This window comes from Microtus pennsylvanicus, chromosome 3 (genome assembly GCF_037038515.1).
Source record: "Microtus pennsylvanicus isolate mMicPen1 chromosome 3, mMicPen1.hap1, whole genome shotgun sequence".
Lineage (NCBI taxonomy): Eukaryota > Metazoa > Chordata > Mammalia > Rodentia > Cricetidae > Microtus > Microtus pennsylvanicus.
The window spans coordinates 58,734,107-58,761,135 of NC_134581.1; the positions used below are offsets into that span (position 1 = coordinate 58,734,107).

At 50.0% G+C, this 27,029-nt stretch overlaps 1 protein-coding gene across 5 annotated transcripts in view; it reads left to right on the plus strand.

Annotated features, from left to right (window-relative positions):
• Positions 1-27,029, plus strand: part of Paqr5 (progestin and adipoQ receptor family member 5) — a 76,322-nt gene that overhangs the window by 46,214 nt on the left and 3,079 nt on the right. For 2 of the 5 annotated variants that reach the window (XM_075965591.1, XM_075965589.1), the window contains 5 exons: positions 6,041-6,168; positions 9,594-9,799; positions 12,783-12,909; positions 18,283-18,379; positions 20,949-21,090. In XM_075965591.1, coding sequence (XP_075821706.1) covers positions 6,041-6,168; positions 9,594-9,799; positions 12,783-12,909; positions 18,283-18,379; positions 20,949-21,090 — 700 coding nt within the window. Of the gene's footprint in view, positions 1-6,040; positions 6,169-9,593; positions 9,800-12,782; positions 12,910-18,282; positions 18,380-20,948; positions 21,091-23,640; positions 24,173-27,029 lie in introns of those variants that run through there. The other 3 variants (XM_075965592.1, XM_075965593.1, XM_075965590.1) reach the window with 2 other exon arrangements.

Sequence of the window (27,029 nt, forward strand, 5' to 3'; positions counted from 1 at the left end):
TCCCGAGTTCAGGGATTCTAGGAAGGCACCACTTTGCCTGGTTTAAGCTATACTGAGGAGCAAACCCAGGGCATCATGCTTGCCAAGCAAGCTCTTTACCAGCTGAGCTCCATCCCCAGCCCTGGGACCAGATCTTCCACTGTGGTCAACAGGGACAGTATCCCTGCTCTTCCCCTCCAGGCCTTTGACTGTTTTCACCTGTACTGGCCAGAATGCTGGGACCCACAAAGGGGAGAGCAGTTGTTGGTGGCATGCTGAGTCACCTAGGCAGTTTGTAAGGGATGTCTTTCGCTAGCCAGAAGCCCTGCTTCTTGACATGCAACCACCCTTGCTCTTAGAACAGATTCTTTTCTCTTCGACTCTCCCAGTTAAAGTCAGCCACTCTGGCTGTTTTCAGCAAGAATCTTGTCAGGTTGGTTTAGCCCGGCTCATCTTATCTCTTAGGGGTTTCCCCACTACTAGCCCTCAATCTGCTCCTTGGTTATAGACTCATTTGCCTATGCTGCAGCTATCACTGTGGTCCTGAATAAAGTCTTCCCTGCTGTGTGTTGCACAATGATTTAAAGCAAGGATCTACTTAGCTAACTCACACAAAGGAGTGAATAATTAATTATATAGGTTTCTTTCTGGAGACTTTGCATTTTAATAAGCATCCAACACTTTAGCATACTTCAACACTTTTAAAAGATTTCTTTATTTTCTGTGTATGAACATTTTCATTGCATATATGTATATGCATCAGTGTGTGCAGTACCCAAAGAGCCCAGAAGGGGTGCTATGTCCCCTAGAACTGGAGTTAACAGATCGTTGTGAGTTGGCACCTGGGTGCTGGGAACTAAACCCGGATCCTCTGCAAGAGTAACTTGGGAGTCACATTTTCTGAGGGAAGACCTCTGGAACGCCCTAAATTAAAGACAGCCCTATTCCACATGCATCGAAGGCAGAAGGTGCGTGTGCTTCCTTGTCCAAAGCCCCTGTGCCAAGTGCAGGTCAAGATTCTCATGCCTATTAGAGGAGTCTCCTCACTGTTGAAGGAAGGAGGGCCATTTGTTGGTTCTCAGCTGCTCAGTCCTGAAATAATCACATAGAAACCATATTATTTAAATCGCTGCTTGGCCCATTAGCGCTAGCTTCTTTTTGGCTAACTCATACATATTAATTATTAATTTAACCCATCTCCATTAATCTGTGTATCACCACATGACTGTGGCTTGCCGGGTAAAGTTCTGTCCGTTGTCTGACTCTGGCGGTGACTCCATGGTGTCTCTCTGGCTCTGCCTCCTTTCTCCCATCATTCAGTTAGTTTTCCATGCCTACCTAAGCTCTGCCCTATCAACAGGCCAAGGCAGTTTCTTTATTCACCAATAGTATTCACAGCATACAGAGGGGACTCTCACATCAGTTCACTGTAAGCCAGGCACATCAACAGAAGGGTGAGTCCAAACTGGAGCAAGGGCTGGGATATGGAGGTTACTGAGTACCAGCCTCAGCACTCCCTCGGGGTTCAGAATAGGACTTCTACGACAAGCAAAGGCTGGTTTGGAAATGGGATCTGAGTTAGGCATATTTTTTCCTGGATGTTTCTTTATAGGAGGAGCATAAGGGGAAAGAAGAAGCCTGGGGCATAAGGCACAAGGGCGAAGGCAAAGCACAAGGCTAAGGGCAAGGAAGGCATCGGACATGAGGGTCCAAAAGAAGGAAGGGTAATAGAAAGGGGTGATCTCTACAAAACTGTCAGTTTATATAGGCCGACAGACAAGTTAACAGTCCCATAGGTGGTGGCAATAGTATCAAGCATGCATTTTCAGAGTCACAAGAAACCGGTGGATCTGGCAAGGTGGCATCTTATGTCTCAGAGGGGGCGTGGCTCTGTCCCCTGTGGCTGGACACACAGCCTTGGTGGTTATACTAACCTGCAGGCTTGATTTGCATTAGCATCTAGCTGGTTGAGTTAAAGGGAATCTCTTTTGGGAACTTTGCTTTTGACCCCAGCAGGGTGCCCCGGTGATAATTTTTTCTCTATGAAGCTAGTTTTAGCAGCTCAGGCCTTTTTCCTGTATAAACAGTTTATTTCCTGGGCTATGATCTTCTGTTAGTTGATTACCAACGTAAAGGGTAATACAGAATATTAGTAGTCTGTTAAGTCAGAGCAGAAGACCCAGTAGATCACACCTTCCTGAGTCTGCTGTGTGAGGTCCTTTCTTATCAGTGACGACTGTCAATAAAGAAACTTTGTGGGGGACTATTTTTGTATAGATTTTGCCTCTGAGATTAAGGACTTGGCTGAATCCTTTTCACACCAAGGCTTCACAGTGTGGGGGAGGCATCCAGTCGCCCTACAGGAACAGTCAGGTTTAGACACTGCTGGGATATATGGGAGAAAGAAATGCCATGATTTCACAAGACTTTTATAAAATTGACAGCGACTTATCCAAGGACAGATGCCCCCCGCAGCTCTGCAAACGGATTCTCCAGGTGGAGTGTACGTATACACTTACCGTGGATAGTTCAATAGGTCTGTCAGCTGTCCATTTACTGTATGATACTTGTGGACTCACCACACTAGGATGTGGCTCAGGCGGGAGAGCGCTTGCCTAGTCTGCTAGAATTGCTAGGTTTTATCTCCAGAACTCCATAAGCAGGGTGTGGTGGTGCGTGCCATAATCTCAAAACACTGGAGGTGAAGGCAGGAGGATCAGAAGTTCACAGTTATTCTGTGTATCCAGCTCAAGGCCAGCCTGGGCTATATGAGATCCTTTCCCAAAAAGATAAATATTAAGATGATTTGTTTTTTAAAAACGAAAGCAAATCACTTTCATAAGTTAAAGCTCAAACATAATTTAAATTGTATTTCTTTTTTTAAAAAAATTATGTATATATTTACTGATTTCTTATATATGAGTTTACAACATCTTTTATTTATTGACAATGTAACACATGTACACATTATATCTTGGTCCTATCCATCCCCAACACCCACCTCACTTGGCCCTGTTCAAATTGCTGTGTGGTGCCCAAGGAAGCAAAAACAGGGTGACCAATTCCCTGGAGCTGGTGGGTTATGCGGTTACAAGCCACCGTGTGGGTGCTCGAAAGTGAACCCAGGTCTTGTGCAAGAGCAGCAAGTGCAGTTATCTGATGAGCGATCCCTCCAGCCCCCAAACTGTATTTCCTGATGAGACCATGAATCAGCTTCTCTGCCCCTTTCCCTCTGTCTCACCAGTTTACCCAGGAATGAACTGAACATTTCTGAAAATTTCTTTCTCACACCAGAAAGCCACATGTCTGCTGCACTGGTTAGTCTTAACTGTCCACTCAGCACAGCCTAGAGTCGCCTGAGAAGGTGAACCCCAGCTGAGGAACTGCCCAGATCAGACTGTCCCACCGGCGTGTCTATGCGAGATTTTCTGGGCTATTAGTTGATGTAGGAGGGCACCATTCCTGGGCAGGTGATCCTGGGCTATGTAAGAAAGCTAGCTGAAGCCTGAGCCTGTGAGCAAGGTAGTCGGCACGCAGCATCCTCCATGGTTCCTGCTGTATTTTCTGGCAGTGAAGTGAGTCTCTTGATTGGAGTTAATGATGTGTGGACTGGCAAGCAGGCCTGCCTTGAGTTTCCCCCTTGCCTTCCCTCAGTGACAGACTGTGATCTGGGATTATAAATCTTTGCTCTTCTGAGTAGCTTTTGGTCTGAGTATTTTATCACAGCAGGAGAAAGGAAATTGTAACACCTACCCTGCAGGTCACCACCGTCCCGTTTCATAGAACCCACGGGCATTAGTGTGCTGCTTCTTTTTGAGATGAAATCTTGCTACATACACCAGGTTGGCCTTGAACTCATAGAGATCCTCCTGCTTCAGCCTCCCAAGAGCTAAGATTTCAGGCATGTGCCACCAGGCCTGGCTTCCAAACATGCCTTTTTGCTTACTTTATTTATGGTTCTGTGGGAACTCTTGACTAGAACAGCAAGAGGGGGAAGCAGCTCTGCTTGGCACAGTGCTTTGCTTTTGTTTTCAGTGCTGAGGATAAAACTCGAGGCTTCGTGCATGCTGAGTCGGTGGGGCTCTGCCGCTGTCCCCTCCTTCCTCAAGAAACAAAGGGAAAGTGTGGCTTGACCTCCATCATGCAGGCTAAATACTAAGCAACACTGTAATAATTTGTCTCTGTCAACCTACTCCTGTATAGTGTGTGTGTGTGTGTGTGTGTGTGTGTGTGCATGTGTGTGCATTTAGCATGCATGTGTGGACATCAGAAGACAACTTGCAGGAGTCATTTCTCTCCTCCCACCGTGTGGGTTTGGGAATTGAACTCGGGTCGTCAGGCTTGGCAGTAAGCGCCTTCACCTAGGAAGCCATCTCACTAGGTATAATTTACCTTCCAAAGGTTATGACAGTCTTTGAACCATTGAAATCAGTGCTTCTAACCAGGCATGATGGCTTACACGTGTAATGTCAGCGTTTGAGAGGCTGAAGCAGGAGGGCTGCCAAGAGTTTGAGGTCAGCTGAGCTATACAGAGTGAGCCTTTGTCACAAAACAAACAAGATCAGTGTTCTTAGCCAAAATTAGATGTTGCCTCCAAGAGACTGTCCCAGTATTTGGAGGCGTTGGGGTTGTCATAACTTGGCATGGAAAGGGGTTTGTACTTAAGAGTGCTTCTAGCAGGTAGCAGGTAGATGGCCCAGGCACACAGTAAGCCAGTCTTCCACAGCAAGGAACCACCTGGCCCCAAATGCTGGAAGTGTGAAGAAACCTTGAGCTAAGCAACACAAAAAGGAAGATTCATTTCCTGCTAGCCGAGTAGCTCGACAGATGGACCCCTTTCCTCTTCTGTGTTCTCCCCAGTCCCCGCCCCACTGTGAGAGTATGCCTCTCCAGTCATGGTGGGACTAAGTTCCACTTTTCTTCACTTGATGTTACCCTCTGAGATGGGGCCCCTGTGCCCCGGTGTGTTGTCAGTTACTGTTCACATGCGGGTCAGAAGTTAAAACTGGACAGCTTCCTCGTTGCTTCACCACCTTGTCCATCCATTTATTTATTGAGGCGGGGTCTCACTATGTAACCTTGGCTGACCTGGCATGGGCTACCTAGACCATGCTGGCCTTGAGCTCACAGCGCTCTCCCTGACTCTACCTCTTGAGGCGTGCACTTCCATACGCAGCTGCCACCAAATTCTTTAAGACAGGGTCTTGTCCTAAACCCAATACTCACCAGTTCATAGAGTGGCTGGCCAGCAAACCCCAGGGATCCTTGTCTCCACCTCGCCAGCTTTGGGGTTATAGGCCCTCGCTGCTTCCTGTGCTTGGTACCTCACACTGGCACTTGAAATCCAAACTCACGTCCTCATGATTACCACTTCACCCACTCCTAGACCTTTGGTTACCATTTTAATGGATGTAATACAACACTTCAGACAAGTCAGTACCCACATCTTACCTAGCCAGTCTAAGTTTCTTGCCGGAGGTGCTGGGGGAAGAAAAAGTGGTGCTTACCGGTGGTCTCTTGGGGACTGTGGCTCAGTGATCCTGCTGTGGCCAGCCTCCCCTTCCCACAGTCCAGGCTCTGGCATCATCATCGGCCTCATCATCAAAAGGCCTTTATGAAGTCCCTGTGGATGCCTCATCCCACTGGGAGGCTCTACCGCAGAGATTGCCCCACCAGCCTCTGACATCCAGGGCAGGCTGCCTCAGGCAGACAGCATACATGAGAGCCAACCACGAAGACATCTAAAGACCAGGCCATTGGCCTTAGGCAAAGTGCAAACACGGACTCTTAGACAACATTCATGCCAAGGGTAAGCATAGCCAGGAATGCAGAGCCAGACTCCACTCCCAAAGCCAGTCTGGACCTTACATGCCAACTAGCTAGGGACGGCGTGGAGGACAGGGTTCTTAGAAGCTCCTGGGGGAGAGAGTGGACAAAGGCAGGGAGGCAGAGGACCAGGCCAAGGAACTATTTACTCAGTCACCCAGGAAAGTTGATGTTAGCAAGAGCCACCCCTCCCTTTGTCTCACCTCCTTGCCCCTCCCTTGTCTTCCCTCCACAGGTGTTCCATGAGCAGGGCATCCTCTTTGGCTACCGACACCCACAGAGTTCCGCCACTGCCTGTATCCTCAGCCTTTTCCAAATGACCAATGAGACTCTCAACATCTGGACGCACTTGCTACCCTTCTGGTACCTTCGGCCCCCTGGACAACCTATCTCATTCGGGATCCCTGGGGACTAGACTTTGTAAAACACAGCTGGGTGGCAGGGAGATTTTATGCTAGGGCCAGGGGTCCCCTGTGGGTACAGGTGCATGGGTGATGGGGGAAGGAGCCAGGACTGTCATGGACTAAGCGCCAGGCTGTGGACTGCCATAGGATTCTAGGGTTTCTATTGACTGGGTAGCATTTATCTTCATCTCTTTCAGTCTTACAGGCTTTGCTGGTCTTTGAGAAGTCTTTATTAAAATGTCACTAACTTGAGCAAGTCACTTAATCTCTCTGAGCCAGGCATTTTCTGCCTGTAGAGCAGGCATGATCCTCTGTCTGTGCCTTGGGGGTGCTGTGAGGACCTGAGAGAAGACCCTGATAAAGACAAAGAGGCAGGAGCTGGAGATGTAGCCCTGATTGTAGTGTGTGTGCGGCAAGTTCTGCTGTCAATCCCTAGTACTGCATGGCACTGCGTGAACCAAGCCTGGAAGCCTCACCCTCCTCAGGACTCTGCAGGTAGAGGCAGGAAGAGTTCAAGGTCATCTTCTGCTAGTAGTGAGTTTGAGGCCAGCCTGTGCTACATAAGACCCTCTCTGTAAAAAATAACAAAAAATACATAGGCACGGTTGTGGGTGCTTGTAATTATCTGGGGACTATAGCAGCCAGGTACCGTTGGTTAACTTTAATGGAGCCAAGTAGGAGCCACGCTCTGGGAAGTAAGGGTGCAGAATGGGGTTTCCAGGAAGGCTAAGGAGGCTCCTTGCTGAGAAAGGTGGGGTGAAGATCAACTTTACACACCTCGAGCAAAGGTTCTGGAAATGGAGACAGGGTCACCTCTCCACACCATGGTGCAGCTCTCCGAGTATCTGTGGGGATTGGTTCCAGGGTCCCCTAAAGATGCCAGAACCTAAAAGTTCTCTGTGTGGCAGGTAGCACCATATTTACATATCTCTGCACATCTTCCCATGTCCTTTAAATCATCTCCAGATTCCTTAAAATACCCAAGGCCGAGTAAACACTATGCCAAAGGTTGTTTCACAGTTCAGTCAATAAGGACAAGAGAAATGCCAGTGTGTGTTCAGTGCAGAAGCCAGCCTTCCCCGCTGGGATATTTTGGTTGACTCTAAGGAAACAGAAGGTGGAGGTCTGGAGGGTTGGGTATGTGTCAGGCCTAGGAGGACCTCAGTGGTCAGCAGGTCACTGTCCTACTCAGGTCTCTGCGGGCTGACATGATGGTAGGTGCAGCTGGAGAGGGTAAACTGTCCACACAGCACACAGATGATGACCCAGGCCAGGTCTGCACAAATCCTTTGAGTCATTCTGAGAAGCTGAGCGAGGTGGAGAGTCCCTGAGTGTGGCAAGCGGACGTGAGCCCCAGGAAGGTCCCTGTGATTAGCCTGGAACAGCTAGCCCAACTAGATGCGTGGTGGTGTATTACTTGTATTTTAATAAATAAGTCTTGCCTGAAGACTAGAAGCAACTCTAAAGCCACCAGAGGTCAGGAAATGGTGACACACACCTTTAATCCCAGGATTTGGGAGACAGAGGCAGGTGAATGTCTGTGAGTTCAAGGCCACCCTGGGCTACACAAAATCAATGCAGAAACAAATCCAGGTGGTGGTTGCTCACACCTTTAATCCTAGTACTAGAGGGAAATCATGCCTTTAATCCCAGCACTAGAGGGAATATAAAATGTGGGGAGAGAGAGAGGCTTAGTCTAGTTTGTGGTTGTCCAGCCTTGGTGGAGCTAAGAGTTCTCTAGGGGCTCAGCTGCCTTGCTTTTCTGGTTTTCAGGTTGATTTATTTAAAAAAAAAAAAAATATATATATATATATATATATATATATATATATATATATATATATATATATACTACTCTATAGATGTCAGAAGATAGAGTGGGGATCCAGAAACTAACAGGAGGGGAGAAAGGCGACACAGTCTTGGGGTGAAGTGGGGTGATCTGTAGAGAAGCTTGACCACCCTGCAGCCTGCCGTCTGGCCAGTGGCAGCAAGGTCTAGTAGCTCGAGAAGGCTGTTAGCCACATTAAATCTTTGCTTACGTAGAAATCTGAGACTGGCAAGATGGGCCAATGAGTGACGGCAATTGACAAGCCAGCCCGGCAGCCTGAGTGTGATCTCCAGAACCTATGTCAAGGCAGAAAGAAACAAAAAAGACTCCACAAAGTTGTTCCCTGGCCTCTATATATGTGATAAGCATTCACGCGTGTGTGCGAGCACACACATGTGCACACACACACCACACTCCGTACACACAATGATAAATACAAAAAAATTGAAAGACTTTATGCCTTCTGAACATGGTTATACATGCCTGTAATCCCAGGATTTGGAAAGTTGAGGCAGAAAGAGCATGACTTTGGGGCCCAGCCTGTTTCAATTTGACATGCTGACAAATTGAAGGCCACCCCCCAAGGGACTAGATCCAGGCTGTTCCCCTGCTCCCCGTTCTCCTCCCTGGAGCTGCTGGGGCCACTTGTTTCTGTGTGCCCTACAGAGCTTTCCCAGGCAGCCTTGACTGTGGCATGTGCGCCCCGCCACCTGTCTCTTCTCCCATGGTCTTCCCGTTGCCCATCTCCCTTGAAGATCACATTATCTATTTAGACCATTTTAAAATTTGTGCAACTATGTTATGTCTTCCATTGCTTGTATATCTTGAGGTCCATGCACAGCTGAGTCGTCTACACTGCTCACAATTCCCAAAGCTAAGCCAGGCGCTCGGGTCATCCACCCTGACAGCACAGAGCATTCTGGAGAACCCAGGGAAACCTGCGCTAGGATACCCCAAGCAAATAGGACGAGGAGGAATCTGTTGGGACGAAAGGAAAATTTTGGAGGAACAGCAAACAGCCTAAGTGCCACCTCTGCTAGACCATAGGAGAAAGCAGGTAGCCAGAAAGATTTTATGGCTCTCCTTCAGGTACTGGGTGGAGAGATGTGTAGAGTCCCTTCCCTTGATGGACATTGTGGGAAAGCCACCTAGCTCTCCACCTAGCTCTCCAGCTGTGGTTTGTGAAAGGGAGGTGTTGTGTAGGCAAAACACACATAGAGTTGTAGGCCAATGTAGGTACACATGTAGGTACATGTGACTTAGGATGGTCTTCCCAATACTCAGAGCTACCGTAAGAGGGGACGAGACCCTCATTCTAAGGGGTATGTAAGCTGAGACTGGAGAATATCTTGGGCAAGGTGTTATAGGAAGGATCCTATCCCTAAGGACTGTCTTTTTATCCTACTTCCTAACTCACTGCTTCAAGCACAGAGGCTTCTCTAGTGCATGCCGTTTCATTGTAGTGAAGAGTCACTGGACGGGCCGTCTCCCAGTGGGGGTGGGAGGCAGCCAACAGTCCAGAGGGGATTGAGCGGGTGCGCATTCTGTTCCAGGTTCTTTGTGTGGAGGTTCGTGACTGCACTGTATATGACAGACATCCAGAATGACAGCTACTCGTGGCCTATGCTCGTGTACATGTGCACCAGCTGTGTGTACCCCCTCGCATCCAGCTGTGCACACACCTTCAGCTCTATGTCCAAGAACGCCCGGCATATCTGCTACTTTCTGGACTATGGTGCTGTCAACCTCTTCAGCCTGGGTACGTGAGGCCCTTGCCCTTCCGTCCCCTCCTCCCTAGAGTGTCACCTGTTTCCCAGGAGATTTGATGGGTTTTATTTAGGGTTTTAGCAAAGTCATGAAGATGCAGGAGCCCTGTCCAGGGGCTCTGTAAAGAAGCTTGTTCATACGTGTGCTGCCTGTGGATATACCCTCACTGGCATGTTTGCCAATTCTATGGTGTAAATGTCCCTGCCTTGTCTCCCTTCCTGTTCTCTGAGTGGCATCGCCAGTTGTAGAGGTTTAGAAGCTTAGGAACAACCTCACTACATAGTAACTCCACCACACAGGTCCCTGTGCTAAGTACTTAGGACTTTGGTTACTGTGATTTATTTAATTGTAACTTTTAGTGTTAGGAATTAACCACAGGCTTGCAAGGACTCTGAAATGTTCACAGTTTGGCTCTCACGGGCCACCATGGGCTGACCCCAGCATATCAGGGCTGGGATCTGGTCTGCCTAGTGAGAAAGGAGGATGGAGTCACAGACCTCCTTTGCCCAGAGGCTTAGAGGCGTCAACTTTCTAAAGCACTGAAGTAGTGGGGAACTGTTGGTGAGTGGGTGCTGCTGCCCCATGCTCATTGACTTGTTTTTCTGGCTAGGAAGCTTCTCTCCTCCACACCGTTATCATCCATCCCTTAGGATGCTGGTTCTGGCTTCTTCCTCCATCCCGGCCCCACTCTAGCTGGGAAAGGCAGTCACTGTATCTGCTTTTGCATGAATTTGTCCAGGAGGAGGCTACCCTCATCTTTCTTTCTCTTTTCTCTTCCCTCACAAGTGTACACCTGCCCCCCCCCTCTCAAAAACACTGCTCAATGCTCCACTGTCTAGTTCTCTCCAGTCATTAAAACTGGTTGCCATGGTCCCAGTCCCTTCATGTCACTCTCCAATATCCCTATTCTCAGTCTTTTCTGGTTCCTTCCTTCCCTCTACCCCATAGCTGGGCACACTCAGAATTCTCAGTAACTCAGGATTAACTATGGGTCCTTATGTCTAGCATGCCCAAGAGCAGCCCCCCATCCCTAACATCTCTGGACAAGAGACTCCTAAACCTTATCTTTAAACACTGGATCTGAAGCCTGTTCTTTCTCTCGGGTCCCTGGCTAGGGGTGCCACCTCTTGCTTTGCTCAAGTCTGAATTTATAAGCTCCGGCTCCTCCTCCCACCTCTACTCCCTGTTCTATTTAATCAGCTGTCAAGCTCAGGCTGTCCCATGAACCCTCAGTCAGCTTGACTCAGGCCTGGAGCTTCTTAGAGCTCTGCCTTTCAGCTCCACCACGTTACCTGGGAAGTTCCCGCCTCATCTCTTGCCAGGTCCCCTCCCACTAGAAGGCTTTCAGACTCCTTAGTACCTGGGATAAGGTCCAAATCTTCGACTTCCTAAAGATATTCTCTCTCTCTCTCTCTCTCTCTCTCTCTCTCTCTCTCTCTCTCTCTCTCTCTCTCTCTCTCTGTCTCTTTCTCCTCTCCTCCCCTTCCCCTTCTTTTTTGAAAAAGAGCCTTGAACTTGCTATGTAGCCAAGGATGACCTAGACTCCTGACTCTCCTGTCCTCTTTTCCTAAGAACTTTGAAAACAAGCATGTGCCACCACTGTCGATTTAGACAGTGCTGGGAGTGAGGCTCAGCTGTGTGCATGTCAGGCAAGCCTTCTACCAACTGAGCTACATCCTCGGCTGCTCCCTGGGGATTCTAATACAAACAAGCATTTTGAGAAGTCCTTCTCAGCCAGCTGTGTGCTGAGTCCCCGACATGCACCTCTTTAAAATGGATTTATTTTTATTTCTGTTCGTCTGTGTGCCACATGTGTGGGTGCCAGTGGAGGCCAGCAGGTCCTCTGGAGCTGGAGTTACCGGTGGTTGTGAGCTTCCCGACATGGATGCTGGAAACTGAACCAGGTCCCTCAGGTCCCTCTGATACACATTTTGACACAGCACTTGGATTCAGATCCTGACCTTGTGCCACATGTTCCAAATTCAGTCTTAGACCAATCTCTTAGCTTTTCTAAGCCTTGTCCTCTTGAGCAGATGTAGCAGGGTTATGAACAAATTCAAATGCTTTGATTCTGTGTCTATCTCGCAGGGTTAGCTATTGCTGTGATTGACAGTGGTCTCCTTTACCTGCTTCCTGGCCCATCTCAAACACCCATCCCCCACGGGAACCCCTAGGCTCAGGTCAGCTTTGCTTTCTGCTATATTTTCAGGCAGGTTTGAGCCCCTTTATCTAGTGTGCAACGCTTGGTGCACACCTTAGCTCCAGTCAGCATCAGTGGAACATCTTGGTCCAGACATCTCCCTGAGCGTCAGGTCTGGAGAAGGGGTCCCTGGTCTCCTGGAGCTGAGTTCCTGGGTGAACGCCCACAGGAATTCTGAACAGTTTCGGGAAGGTGATGCTCAGGCCTCTCCGTCAGCACTTGGATTTGTTTACATGTGTGTGGAGGGGAGGGGACCTCAGGTGGTGCTTTTAGAGACGAAGTATCTCACTGGCCTGAGAGTCACTGATTAGGCTAGGATGCCTGGCTGATGACCCCAGGGGCCCATCTCTTGCTGCCTCCCAGCACTGGGACTACAGGTGACAATCACCAGATGTGGTCCCTTCAGGTGACAAACATCAGGCTGTGGTCTTTAGGTGACTACCACCAGGCTATGGTCCCTTCAGGTGATGACCACCAGGCTGTGTCTCCTGTGCTTCTATAAAATAAGTGTAAGCTTTCCATGGGACAGGATTGTAAAGACAGAATGAGTATACACACACACACACACACACACACACACACACACACACCTCTAACAAGGACATAACCTTATAGATTTTGAGTGGACAGAGAGGCAAGAGGATATTCGGAGAAGGCAGAGAGGCAGGCTAGCTCAGGATTCTGTGCAGAAGATGAAGGCTAAGGTCGCCTTTCCCAGGAGTCCCCGTGGTGCTGTGGCTTCGCCTGGGTCTCAAGGCTGCTGTTTCTTCTGCAGGCTCCGCCATCGCCTACTCTGCATACACGTTCCCTGATGCACTGATCTGCAGTACCTTCCATGAATGCTACGTGGCCCTGGCCGTGCTGAACACCATTCTTAGCACTGGTCTCTCCTGCTACTCCAGGTACCGGGCACTATGATCTTGGGTGGGACGCCGGGGAGGACCTAGCATCCGTCCCCATAGGAAACGCCCAATAGAGAAGGCTCTAGGAGCCTGGCTCCAGGTAGAACCCCTGTTACCTGATGTACTGGTTGCTTTACTCATTGCTCCTGACAAAAGCAACAGAAAGGAAGAAGGGTCTTCTCTGGCTCACAGTCCATCAAGGCAGGAAGTCATGGCAGCCGGGGCTGGAGGCAGCTGGTCACATTGCGTTTGCAGTCAGGAAGCAGGGGGATGGATGTTGCCGCCAGCTAACTTGATCCTTTTCCTTCACTTAAAGACCCCAGTTTACAGTATGATGTCACCCACAGTTAGGGTGAGTCTTCAGTTAATCAAATCTAGGAACTTCTGCATCAGCCTGCCCCCATTCAAGATTCATCTCCATGCCTGGGTATCCCTTGGGCAGTCCCTCTACCCTTTGGAAAAGCCCACCTATGACCCGATGCTCTGAAATTCTCTGTAACTTAAACAAGAGTGTTCCTACACTACAATTTTTTAAAATTTTATAGCTGGCTTTACTGCTTAGGCAAGTCACCATGTGTCTTCCTTGAACTTCAACTTGTTCACCTGTACAGTGGGGTCCACACTGCTCCCTTCTGGATAGAAGATGTAGGTCATGTGCCCAGGATGACACACACCCTCCATGAGGGCTCAAGCCTGGCAGAGAGGGGTCCTCATAGTCAGGCAGTCCTTCACTCAGAGTGATGGGGGACATGTTGTCGCTAGATACTTGTGATGGGGGATGCGTCATTGCTAGGTACCTGTGATAGTGGGGGATGCGTCATCGCTAGGTACCTGTGATAGTGGGGGATGCGTCATCGCTAGGTACCTGTGATGGTGGGGGATGCCTCATCCCTAGGTACCTGTGATGGTGGGGGATGCATCATCGCTAGGTACCTGTGATGGTGGGGGATGCATCATCCCTAGGTACCTGTGATGGTGGGGGATGCATCATCGCTGGGTACCTGTGATGGTGGGGGATGCCTCATCGCTAGGTACCTGTGATGGTGGGGGATGCATCATCCCTAGGTACCTGTGATGGTGGGGGATGCCTCATCCCTAGGTACCTGTGATGGTGGGGGATGCCTCATCGCTAGGTACCTGTGATGGTGGGGGATGTGTCATCACTAGGTACCTGTGTTGGAGGATAAAGAGTATTCCAGCCGGGCGGTGGTGGCACACGCCTTTAATCCCAGCACTTGGGAGGCAGAGGCAGGCGGATCTCTGTGAGTTCGAGACCACCCTGGTCTACAGGACTGGCTCCAGGACAGGCTCCAAAGCCACAGAGAAACCCTGTCTCAAAAAATCAAAAAAGAAAAAGAAAAAAAAAGAGTATTCCAAAGTGGCCACAAGTCACAGCCAGCTCCCCACCTCTAATCCTGCTATCCTTTTTCCTTTCAAGCAAGACTCTGTGGGGTGGAGCGTGAGCAGTGTTGTCATGGGGACAGCTGTGCTAGTTGAAGCTGTTCTTTGCAGGAGTGGATTGCCTGAAATCACAGGCTCCCTGGGTCGCTTAGGAAACCTTCCAGATGATTATGGTCAGGTGACAGTCCCATCTAGAGAGTACCACCATGCCAGAAGAGGCAAGTCAGGAGAGGTCCTCTGTACCTCCAACTGCACTATCCCCCCTCCAGGGAGAAGCAGGCAGAGTAGGGGGTTCTTCTTTGGGATGGTTATGGTTCGTTTCCTCTGGGTGACACCCAGATTTCGGGGGAACCTGCCAAACTGGTTTTTGTTTTTTAAATGTGGGAGGATAGGTTTTTGTACATTAGAAAGGTTCACCCCAGCTTGCCCTCCATTTTCCAGGATATTTGAGAAGGGTATGAGGCAGATGGGGTTTGTCCCCTGGGGGTGAAAGCGCCTTGCATTGTGTCCACCCTGGATTTTGTATGGTTGGGGATGGGAAGGGTCTCTCTTATCTTTGTGGAAATCACAGAATTCCCTGACAGCTGGGCAGGGCTTGAATTCATCTGTAGAGCCAGGAAAGAAAATCCCTTGTCCTGGGTTGCTATGTCCTAATTCCAGGAGGAGTTAAGTTATGTGGGATACAACCTCTGCACCAGGATGGAAATCTAGGGTACCACTGATGGTGGAGAGGGGTTGGGTCCCCATCTTGGACGAATCAATGTGCAAGCACGGTGAGAGCCATGTTTACAGCACAAAGATGCAATGTACCTGAGCGATCTTTCCTCTGGCTGCCTGAGCTCCTAGGTGGGCCTGGACACCCCTGAATCTGGTCTTTGGGTCCGTTACTGCCCTGTAGTTGGTTTCTAAGCACCTTGTGGCTTTAGTATTTAGAACTGGGATCGGAGGGGACAAACACTGTGGGTAGTGGGGGTTGGGGCAGCTCATGGTGTGAAAGATACAATCCCTATGATTAATAGGACAAAGCTGATTTCCCAGGGGCTCACAGTGCAGCGTATGAGGACATTTGCTGCCTTTTAAGTTAATTGAGTTTTTGAAAGCTCCTGACCGACCACCTGTTAGCCACCAGGGTATATTGCTTTCTGCTAGCTCAGAGTCCTCCTTGACCATTCCGGCTCAGTGTTGGGTGTTGTAGATTCAGCAAGCCTGGTGTATTTGGATGGTGTTTGGCACATACCCAGGAATGTTTTGTGCCCCCAAGTTTTGGAACTTCTCTCCTTGACTATGATACAATTTGTTTTTGATGATCCAGAGAACACATCCGGGGCTATCGTTCCCCCTCACCTGACCAGTGTTCCTCAAAGGCTGCCTGGGCTCTGGGGATCCATGTGAAAAGTTGCCACCCCTAGCAGAGTGAGGTCTTGCCTAAAGAGAGGGCCAGGCAGAATTCTCTCTCTCTCTCTCTCTCTCTCTCTCTCTCTCTCTCTCTCTCTCTCTCTCTCTCTTTCTCTCTCCAACACACACACACACACACACACACACACACACACCCCAAAGGGTCTGAAAGGGCACTTTCATTGCTCTGTGAAGCAGAACAGAGAACAGGGGAAACAGTCCATGTCCGTGACATACACTTGGATACACAGGGCCTTGAGAGGTTGGCTTAGGACTGAGAGTGAGCCAGTGACAGCCCTGAAGCTGGAGATAAGGGAGGGCCTTTGGGGCAGAGCAAACAACCCGGGCAAGGATGGTAGTGTGTGGGAGTGGAGGGCCCAGGAACAGCAGCAACGCACTGGAGGGTGGGAGGGAGGATGGCTAGAGAGGGCCCGAGGGCCAGCTCTGAGGTGTAGTGCTCTCTCAGAGGACCACTCTTGGCTCCTTAGGAACAGCGACCTCCTGGGCTGCTCTTTTTGGGCTCAGCTTCCTCTCCACAAGACCTTTGAGCTATGTCACCAGTAGCCATGTGGGGGGTCCTCTCATGCTGTCGTACTTGAGAGGGGAGCTTAGCGCTTTGGTTTGTGAAGGATAGTCAGTGCCCCAACACGATCCCTTCTTGACCCTGCCCTCAGCTGGCAGCCAGCGAGCTGTCCTTGCTCTCTTTGCCTCATGCCTCCTGTCACCGTAGATCGTCCTTTCAGGAAGCCAGTCCGGCCATCGAGTTTTGTTTGGTTTAGTGTTTTGATAGCGGGTCCCACTGTCCAGCCCTGGCTGCTTTGATACTCATTACGTAGCCTACCCCCTGCTCTGGTACAGGCAGCCACCACCTCTCCCAGCTTTCATCCAAAAATTTTGTTTTGCAAAGTCACTGAGGTCAGTATGGTGAGCATCACAAAGTAATCTGGGCCAGAGGGATAATCCCTCAGTATGCAGAGTGATAAACGTCAGCTTCAAAAGGACCGGGGTCAGAGCTGGGGCAGTGGTTCAGCAGACGAAGTTCTGGGGGCTGTGACACCCCAGCCAGATGGCAGAGGTGCTGCCAGGGCTAAGGACAGGCATAGGAAAGTGTTCCCCTTCCTGTGAGTCTCCAAACTAGAATAAAACCTCACACAATAGAAGACAACACACACACAACTGTGTACTTTAGCAATTGAATAACTTCCAATTAACTGCTTGCATCAACCATTAGTTTTGGCATTTCAGTTGCCAAGATTTATTGACTCTGATCTTAAGGGAGGCTTCTTCCCCAATCCAGTGTTTCCTGTACTGCTTCCTGGACAGAGCTCTCAACCCGTGGGTGGGAAAGCTTTGGAAACTATTGCTGGGTGCTTTGGAGGCATCTCTGGCCAAGGCCTTCAGAAATCTCTGGCTGTGGCGACATCCTGTGGTTGGATGTGGAATTGCACCTTTGGAGTGGTTTTTTTTTTTTTTTTTTTTTTTTTTTGTCTCCTGTGGTTAAGAGCTTTTTTGTTTTGTTTTTGTCTCTGTTGCTTTCTTTTCTCCTATTCTGCTTCTTTTTGTCACCCTGTAGACTCAGCTTTGTTGCTGGAGAGGCTGATTCGTTTACCCCCCGGAGGAAGCACATTTTCAGGCCTGGTGACATGTGGTCTCAAGTCGCAGGAAACCGGTGCTTTGGGGGGCAGCCCTCGCCAAGTCAGAGCCAGGTTTTCTTCCTGTGTAAGTGGCCACAAGGAGCACTCGTTAGGAGTGAGCCTGTCCCGGACAGGGCAGAAGCATAAGGGGCTGGTTGCGATTGGACAGCTTCTGCTGGGGTTGTGGCAATGTGTTTCCTTTGGTCCCTGGGGGAAGAAAGACAGAGACTGGGGCTATGAGAGGCAGACAGGGACGATGTGACAGTCGGGGGACAGATACCTTGGGCTAGAGCCTAACTGTGTCTGTTCTCAGTTTCTTCTGGGACCGTTGCCCAGAGCCCGTTTCTCCTGCTTTGACCCTCGGCTCCATCATAGCTCCATCAAACAGGAAGTGGTTTGTTTGCTTTTCCGAGCTACATTTAGTACCGGGGGCCTCGTTTGAGGGAAGGATAGGTCACACACAGCTTTAGAGGCAACCTGCCATATCAGCATGGTCCTGATGTGTCCAGTCTGTGTTGGAACCTGGTGTGTCCCTATGAAACCACAGCCCACTGCCTTCTTTCCAGTGTTGTGGCATAGTCCAAAAGGTAATTGAGTTCTGCTTCTGTATACAGTGTGATCTGGGGTCTGTGCTTGAGAGGCCCCTTCCTGTCTTGGTGGGACCTTCAAAAACCTCTCTGCTGCTAAATCTCCTCTGGCCTTTGCAGGTTTCTGCCTGAAGACACCCCCACCCCCCATCTTGGGCTGCACCCATTGCATTTCATGCTCTCAGAGCAAGTTTCTCCTTCTTGTTGAAGTTCTGTCATTTCCAGCAGTGTAGGAGGCGTGAGAGAGGCTAGTGGAGAAACTGAGGTCCACAGGAGGCCATGTAAAAACGCTTGTTGATGACCCATGCGCTCATGTGTGAGTTCCTGAACAGCCTCCGTTTCCTCCCTGACTTCAGGTTTCTTGAACTCCAGAAGCCCCGGCTCTGTAAGCTGCTCCGAGTCCTCGCCTTTGCCTACCCCTACACCTGGGACTCGCTTCCTATCTTCTACCGGGTAAGGACATGGGTACGTACATCTCTTCTCTTCCTGTCAGCAATGCCAGGGGCTTTGTTGTCTTCTGAGCTCTGAGAGAGTCATAACACCCCAGTGGGTTTAGGGGGACTCATAGGAGTCGAGACTTGGGTGTTGCAGTTAGAGATAGTGTGAACACAGAGGCCAGACAAGCTGACGAGGGCCTTAGGAACAACCACAGAGACCTGGGCAAGTGTCTTAGTTAGGGTTTCTATTGCTGTGAAGAGACACCCTGACCACGGCAACTCTTATAAAGAAAAACATTTAATTGGCACTGATGTACAGTTCAGAGGTTTAGTCCACTGTTGCCATGGCAGAACATGGCAGCATGCAGGCAGATATGGTGCTGGAGAAGGAGCTGAGAGTCCTACCTCTTCATCTGCAGGCAACAGGAAGTGAAGTTTGAGCCACACTGGGTGTAGCTTGAGCATATGAGACCTTAAAGTCCATCACCACAGTGATCCATTTCCTCCAATAAGGCCACATCTACTCCAGCAAGGCCACACCTCCTAATGGTGCCACTCCCTAAGACCGAGCATTCATACACACGAGTCTTTGGGGGACATTCCTGCTCAAACCACCACCACAGGGCAGACAGCCTGGAGTTTGGTGATCATTGGTATGGGAAAAGGCCAATACATTCATGATTGTATATTATCGGTAACATAGGGTGTTGCTGAAGGAAAAGGCGGGGATGAAAGTCTTAAAAGGATAGATGGGGGTGAGGCCGAGAGTACAGTGGCAGGGAGCTGAGGTCGGAGAACAGGACAAGAAGGAAAGAGACTCACTTGCAGGACACACGGGCCCGAGTTCAAATTCCAGTCTCCATGGTTACCTGTTGTGTGATTTGGGCAGTACACACACCCTTTCTGAGCCTGGGTTTCCTCATCTGTGAATGAGACTCACATCTGCTTCTGCGTAGGAGCTGATGAGGATTCCTCGGTATAATGAATCTTAGAAGGGTCAGCACTACCTTGTGCATAGACTTCTCCCAGAGGCAGTGTGAGGCCCAAGTGGCAGGGGGTGAGTCTACAGGGTAGGGAAGAGTTTTACTTGCTACACTGGTTTTGCCTGTATTTCCCTGAGTGGGTCTACAGGAGAGCTGGAGATGGGAATGCAACTAAGAGCTCTCGCTGGTTCCTGGAGGGAGCTTATGCAGGGGCACACAGGGAACTTCAGCTGAAAGCGGTCCCCAGTTACACGCAGATTTCATGCTGTGCGATGCTATCTGGAGGCTGTGCCAGATGATAGGGCATAGGGCAGGGGGTGATTGCATCAGTACCAGAATGGCCCTGCCTAGATTCCAGCCTTCACTTCACTAACTAGCAGAAGCTGTCCGACTGCAGCATGTCCTGTCTGAGGGATAGAGATGGCTGGCCTGGTGCCTCTAGTAAGGAGAAGCTACTACTGTTATTTATAAAACTAATAAAACAAACAAAAAACCTCTGCTTAAGCTTGAAGCAATATAGTGGTCATATTGAGGGGTGATTGATGCTGGGAATGAGTCTAAGGTCTTCTGTGTGCTAGGCAAGGGCTCGCATAGAGCTATATCCCCAGCCCCTTATTGATTTTGAGACAGGATCTCACTAGGTTGCTCAAGCTGCCCTTCAACTAACTCCATAGCCTAGACGGGCCTTGAACTTCCAGTATTTCTGCCTTAGGGAGTGAGTTCAAGCTTGAGTCACCAAGCTAGGCCAAATGGTGATTCTTTTTGATGATGCAGAAAGGCTTCCAAGCCTTTTTTGTGTTCAAAGATTTTTTTTTTCCCTGTCACATTTATTTCTTCTGTGTGCACATGTCCACCCCCCACCACGTGTGGGTCACAGCAAGCGCAAGGACATAAGAGGACAAATGGTGGGAGACACTTCTCTCCTTTCACTACGTGGGTCCAGGAGTTTGAACTCAGGTCATCAGGCTTGGTGACAAGGGGCTTTACCCACTGAGCTATGCTGCCTCTAAGCCTTGACGCCTTCATTAGGAGCCTCAGTTCTGTAGCTCTGCATCTGGAGTCCGGGCAGATAGGGCCATTCCTCTGTGCTTGCATTTTATCCTCAGAAAGCAGCAATATCTAATAGGATCTTTCTTCTTTCTTCTTCTTCTTCTTCTTCTTCTTCTTCTTCTTCTTCTTCTTCTTCTTCTTCTTCTTCTTCTTCTTCCTCCTCCTCCTCCTCCTCCTCCTCCTCCTCCTCCTCCTCCTCCTCCTCCTCCTCCTCCTTCTTCTTCTCTTTGTTTAGCTCTGGCTGTCCTGGAACTTGCTCTGTAAACCAGGCGGGTCTTGAACTTGGAGGTCTGCCTGCCTCTGCCTCCCAAGTGCTGGAATTAGAGGTGTGCGCCACCGCTGCCCACTGCTCATCTCTATCGGGCCTCTTCTCTTCTATCTCCCTTCCCCTCCTCCCCACACTTGCCTTGATCAGGCCACAATCCTAAGGAGGTGAGGCCTGGGCCTGAGGAGCTTGTGCTGGTATGCTGAGAGGTGTAGGTCTGAGAAAGACCTATGAGCTGGCTTCTCAAGACCTTTTGCTTTGTTTTGTTTTTTTCCAAACACCTGCAGCTCTTCCTGTTCCCAGGAGAGAGTTCAAGAAATGAAGCCATCTTGTATCACCAGAAGCACATGGTCATGACCCTCCTGGCCTCTTTCTTGTACTCAGCTCACCTGCCGGAGCGACTGGCTCCTGGACGCTTTGACTACATCGGTGAGTGGGGTGGGGCAGGGGTAGGGGTGACCCTGAACCAGGGGGTGACTCTCAGCTGGGGTGGGGAGATCCTTGACAATGTGTACACAGCCACCAGGCAGGGGACCTGGAGAGGAGTGACCCTAGAGGGAGTCACCCAGGCATAGGGCATGTGAGTGACAGGGACAACAGTGACCGTATATCTTGACCAAAGCCATCATTTGTGTTGTTACTGCACTGCCAGAGACAGGGAGGATGGGAACAGGGAGGTGCAGGACCCTGAAGCATTCCAGTGAGCAACCATAATGTTGGCATCCCGAGTCTGACTTCCCAGTACAAGAACATGGCGGGGGCAGGGGCAGTCACAGAGAGGAAGAGGGAAGATGGGCTTGCCAGAGACTGAGGGTCCCAGACAGCAGGCAGCTTACAGAGGACAGTCTGTCTTGAACATGGTGAGTGGAGGGCCTGGGGTCTTGTGGAGCTGCGGGTCCCAGGTGTATCCCTACCGAGGCCGCAACTTCTGCGCCCAAACTCAGACCTCCTGACCCAAGAACTCCAAAGCTGGGGCAAGGCCAGCAGCACTCACTGAGGTCATGTGACACTCAAGGGAGTATGACTTGAGAGGGCACATGATCGTGAGTGGTATCAGAGCACAGGAGCTCCTAGCTGCAGCAGTGTTCCCTCCCGCTTTCTCCAGAGCAGGATGGGTGGGGTCCTTCAAGGGTTTATTTTGGTTTAGCTTTGAGGGTGTACCCCACCATGAAAGGGAAGGCATGATGGCAGAGCGGGAGGCAGAAGGTCGTATTGTGTCCACAGTCAGGAAGGAGAGAGAGAGAGAGAGAGAGAGAGAGAGAGAGAGAGAGAGAGAGAGAGAGAGAGATGAATGAAGGCTGGCGCTTGGCTTGCATTCTTTGTATCCGGTCCAGGACCCCAGCCCATGGAATGGCAGGCCTTCTCACCTAGTTGGCCTAGTGTAGAACTCTCTCACGGATATACACAGAGACTTCAGTTGACAATATTAGCCATTACAGCCCCTTTGGGGACAAGCCTTTGGCACAAAAGTTCCTTAACTAGATGTTATGACACTCAAAAAGCCAGTTACTGTCCCCACCACAGCAAGCACCTGGGTCCTCCCCAAGCCACCTTTGCCCCTGCCTGGAGCGTCCTCTCCACTCACTTAGAGATGGAGCCAGATAGGCTTTGTGATCTGATTAGAGCCTCTTCTTTCCCCTTTGTCCTACTAGAAGGGACTGCCTCCAGCGAAATTCTTAGAGCACTTATTCTAGAGAGAACAGGGTCAGAGGCCAGGAGCGAGAGGTCCCAGTCCTCTGCCTAGCACCCGGAGACAGCTGTGGATGAGAGCTGGGGGCCACATCGGCAGGCAGGGGCGTGGCACAGACTGGGCCATTATTTTGCCATATGTTTTACTTATTCACTTAGTCTTGTCCTCTCAGGCCTAAAGACACACAGCAGAAAACCGCCTGTGTGATAGGGGAGGGTGCTTTCCTGGCCTGGTTAGCCCTGGCCTACAGGAAGTTCCCGAGACCTGGTAGGTGGCTTAGTTGAAGCCACTCTTCCCGGTGGGGCCCTTTCAGATGTGCCCATTGCTGGTGGCACAGCTGCTGCTCATCTCTCTAATGGAAACGGGTTGAGTGAATGGCACGAGTCAGGAATCTGTGTTTGGCACCGTGTCACAGCTGCGGCAGACGCCACTTGCCTGCACCACACTACACGCCCTCCACTAAGGCTGGGTGCCATCTACTCACCCTCCTCCCGGGACAGACGCCTGGGCTGAAGGAAAGCGGCAGGCTTGCTTGCTGGAGTTCAACAATCCTGTTTCTGCTGCTGCCAGAAGTGGAGGTGCTGTGGTCAGGCGCCCCCTAGAGCCTGAAATGGGTTTTGCGGTGCTGTACTGAACTTTTCATGCATTGTTTTTTTAATTTCATGTTAATTTATTTAATGTGTTTGTGTGTGCTGCTTTGGGCATTTGGAGGTTAAAGGACCACTAGCAGGAATAAGTTCTCACTTTCTACCACGTGGGTCCAGAGTATTGAACTCAAGTGGTCAGGCTTGATGGAAGGTGCCTTTCCCACAGAGCCTTCTCTCTCTCACACACACACCCTTTTTATAAACTTATTGTTTAGATAGGGTCTCAATATGTAGTGGAGGGTGGTTTTCTACTCATGTAGCCCAAACTGGGCTTGAACTCATGACCTTTCTGTCCCTGCTTAAAGAGTGCTGAGGTACAAGTAGGTACCACCGTACCTGGATACAGGTATCTGGAGAAGCCTTATTTAACAGCCGTGCTGTATTGGTTTCTTAGGCCTGCAGTTCCCACAGAGGGAAGAACTGCATGCAAGTGTGGCTGGTCTGCACAACAGAGTGCTGTTTTCTCCCACTCAGCAGGCTGACAGTCTGAGATGTAGTCGTCAGTAGGACGCTGTCTTCGTACTTGCCCTGGCCTTGGTACCTTTCCACGGTCTTCATGGGATTCTTCCTCCGTATAGATCATGTCCAGTGGATTAGGGCCCACCCCAGTGACCTCGCTGAAACTTAACTGTCTCTCCGTAGACAGCCACAGCTTGGACTTCACATGTTCAGAGGGACAGTTCAGTCTTGGAAAGTGCCATCTTCTCGTCCTGCTTTCTGTGTCATTTCCCTAAGCCTGGACCTTTCCTCATGGCCCTGCCTACTTCTGCCCCTCCTGCTTGGGCTCCTGCCCACTGATTGTGCAGTTGGTGAGCTCAGTCCTGGAGCGAGAGCTCCTGGTCATGTCTCCAATTAGCCGGAAGTTGAGACAAGAACACTTGGGAAGGAGAAGAAGGAAAACTCTGGCTCTTCCAGGGCAGCCGAAGTCAGAACTGGAGCCCTGGAAGAGCAGGGTGTCCACATCTTCACTTGGAAAAGAGCGCTGATGGATAAGGTGCTTTAGAGAAAGAATCTTGCTCATCTAACCTTCCTAGCTTTCTCATATTAATTTCTAAGAATAAATATAGCACGGAGTTATATTAGGCCAGATTCTCTAGAACAGAACTCTGTATGTATGTATGTACGTATGTATACACACACATATGATATAGGGCTTACTAGACTGGAGTTTGGGTAGTCCAACAGTGGCTGGCAGCCTGCAAGAGAGGCAGAAAAGCTGCTGGTGTTCAATCTACAAAGCTGGATGCATGAGTAATTCACAACTGGGGCTATGGGCCTGCTAGCCGCCTGTGGAGCTGGCAGTCAGTCCACACTGGAAGGCTGAAGAAGCTGGAGTCCTGATGGCAGAGGACGGTGGTGTCAGCAAGAGATGCACTTGCTGGGGAGGGAGGCAGGGGACACCGCTTTCAGTTACAAATAGCTTCACTTAGAAAGCAGACCCTCCCCTTGGTTAATTGTCTCTGGAAACACACACACACACACACACTCTCTCTCTCTCTCACACACACACACACACTGTCTCTCTCTCTCTCTCTCTCTCTCTCTCTCTCTCTCTCTCTCTCTCTCTCTCTCACACACACACACACACACACACACACACACACATGGGGAGATGTCTCCTAGACTGCCTTGAATCCCAACAAGTGCACAATTAAGACCAGCTACCACAAGTATGTTTGACTATCTACTACCACACTGTCAAGTCACAAATCAGTGTTGCTTCCAGCAGCTGGGGACAGGCACACCTGTGGTCCCAGTGCTTTGAAGGCTGGAACAAGAGGCCCATAGTAGTTAGTTCTAAGGCTAGCCTGAGCTCTACAGCAAGAAACTGTTACAAATATGAACCAAAAACAATGATGTATAATTCCTCCAGTATATGTACCAAAGTGCAAATTCATTTGGGACATGTCGACCATTCCAGTATGAAACCTTCTGCCCAGGCAGGGAGAATTCCCATTTCTACCCTCTGCTATAGCTTCATCTATTCCCAACATTTTTAAGTTTTAAAATTTTTTTGTATGTGTTCATATTAATGAGTGTGTGTGTGTGCATGTGTCTGCAGTCCGCGGCTAGAGGAAGATGTCAGGCGCCTGCCATGCTTTATCATTCTCTGTCTTATTGCCTTAATCTCTCACCGAACCAGTAGCTTGGCTGAAAACCAGCAAACGCCAGCTAACCTCCTGTGTCCACACAGCACTGGGTTTAGAAGCATGCCTGAGCATGCCCGAGCATGCCCAAGCACGCCTGTCATTTTATACGAGTGCTAGGGATCCAAACTCAAGTTTTCATGTTTGCTTAGCAAACGGTCTTACACACTGAGCCATCTCCCAGGTCCTTTCTCAGCATTTCTTTCTTTTAAGCATAATTGTTATTGATTCTTTGGGAATTTCACATCATAAACCCCAGTCCCACTCATTTTCTAGTCCCTCCATATCCACTCCCACCCCCATAGTGCTCCCCCAAAGAAAAATTTTAAAAATTAATTCAAAACAAAACAGAAAAACAACAACAAAACCCCCACCTTGCTTCTCCATCTCCCCCCCCCCCACCTCTTCATTCATCTTAGTGGCACTGGGTGCTGCAGTGTGTCACACAGTGTACGCTTTTGTCCATTCCACTTTCCTTGTTCTGACTGTGATGTGTTGGTGTGGTCCACGGCCTCTGGCTTCTGATACACCATCAATGCCGGATATCCCGTCCCACCATTGCCCCATCTCATGGAGATTCTGCAGCCATGGTTCTGTTGGACCAGTCTCTTCATGCACTCGACTAGGTCACGGATGGTGTAGGTGCTGGGGAAGGCCAGTTCAAAGCCCTGAATGCTGGTCTGCATGGTAGCTGATTTGGTCATTCTGGGCTGCTGGGGCTGCCCCTCAGGTGAGGGGCCAGCTCTTCTATACTGGTGTTGGTGATTAGGGCGGCTCTTCCATACCCATGGTGAAGGGTGGGGCCAGCTCTCCTGTGAGGGTCAGAGCTAACTATTCTATGGCAGTAGCCAGCTCTCTTGGGGACAGTGATGGGTGGTGCTGGCTTAGCACAGCCCTTTGGTTTCAACATGCATAGTTCCTATGGTCCCCTGTGGTATCTTGAGCAAGGGTCATATCTGGGTCTATGATTCTACCGCAGCCATAGTCAATGCTGATATCCATGGTTTATGTTGACCTTTGGCAGCAGCTTGGACCCAGATGTCACCATGGCTTTGGGTGGCAGTGCAGGCCACTCAGATAAGTATGGCACAGCTGGAGTATAGCGCTCGTACACCAACACGGCCTCAGGTGTCAGGCTAGACCCTGGGCATCCTTTTGGTCTTCAGTGTTAACTGAAGCATGGATAGCAACACAGACCCTGGCTGCAGTAGGGTCATGATCCCAGACATGGCCCTCAGCTGCAGCTGTGGTCCTGATAACACCAAGGCGCCGAGTGGCAGCACGGGCCACCTCAGCTCAGCCCGGCCCCTGTGGTGGCACAGTCCTCAGACACCAACATGGCCACAAGTGGCAGCCCGGACCCTGGGGCATCAGTGTGGCCTTTGGTGGTAACATGGGCCACGGATGTCAACACAGACTGGGTTATCAATTACTCTGATGGGGTAGGACCATGGCTCTTGGCAGCAGGCCAGGATCAGATGTCACCATGGCACTTACAGTAGCTTGTTTCTGACCACCTTTGTTTCTGCAGTTCCTCCTCTTTCCGCAGCACAGAAACCAGTCGGTTTCTCTTTCTCTCCCATTTCTCCACGATATACTTGCTCATCATAATGAGGTCTGTCTGCCTGGTGCTGCAGGCCTGTGGGTATCTTCAGCCAGTCCCAATCAGTGAGGATCATGGAGGGCCTGTGGCTGTCTTTCACCCGCCTCTCTAAGCATTTCTTGGACATGAAATTATAAAATAAGTATTGTTATAGAAGCCTGTAATCCCAGCACTCAAGAGGTGGAGGCAGGAGGATCAGAAGTTCAAAGTCATCCTCAGCTCAAGTCTGGGCTACCTGGGACCCTGTCTCAGAAGACAATCAGCACTGAAATAAAGAAACG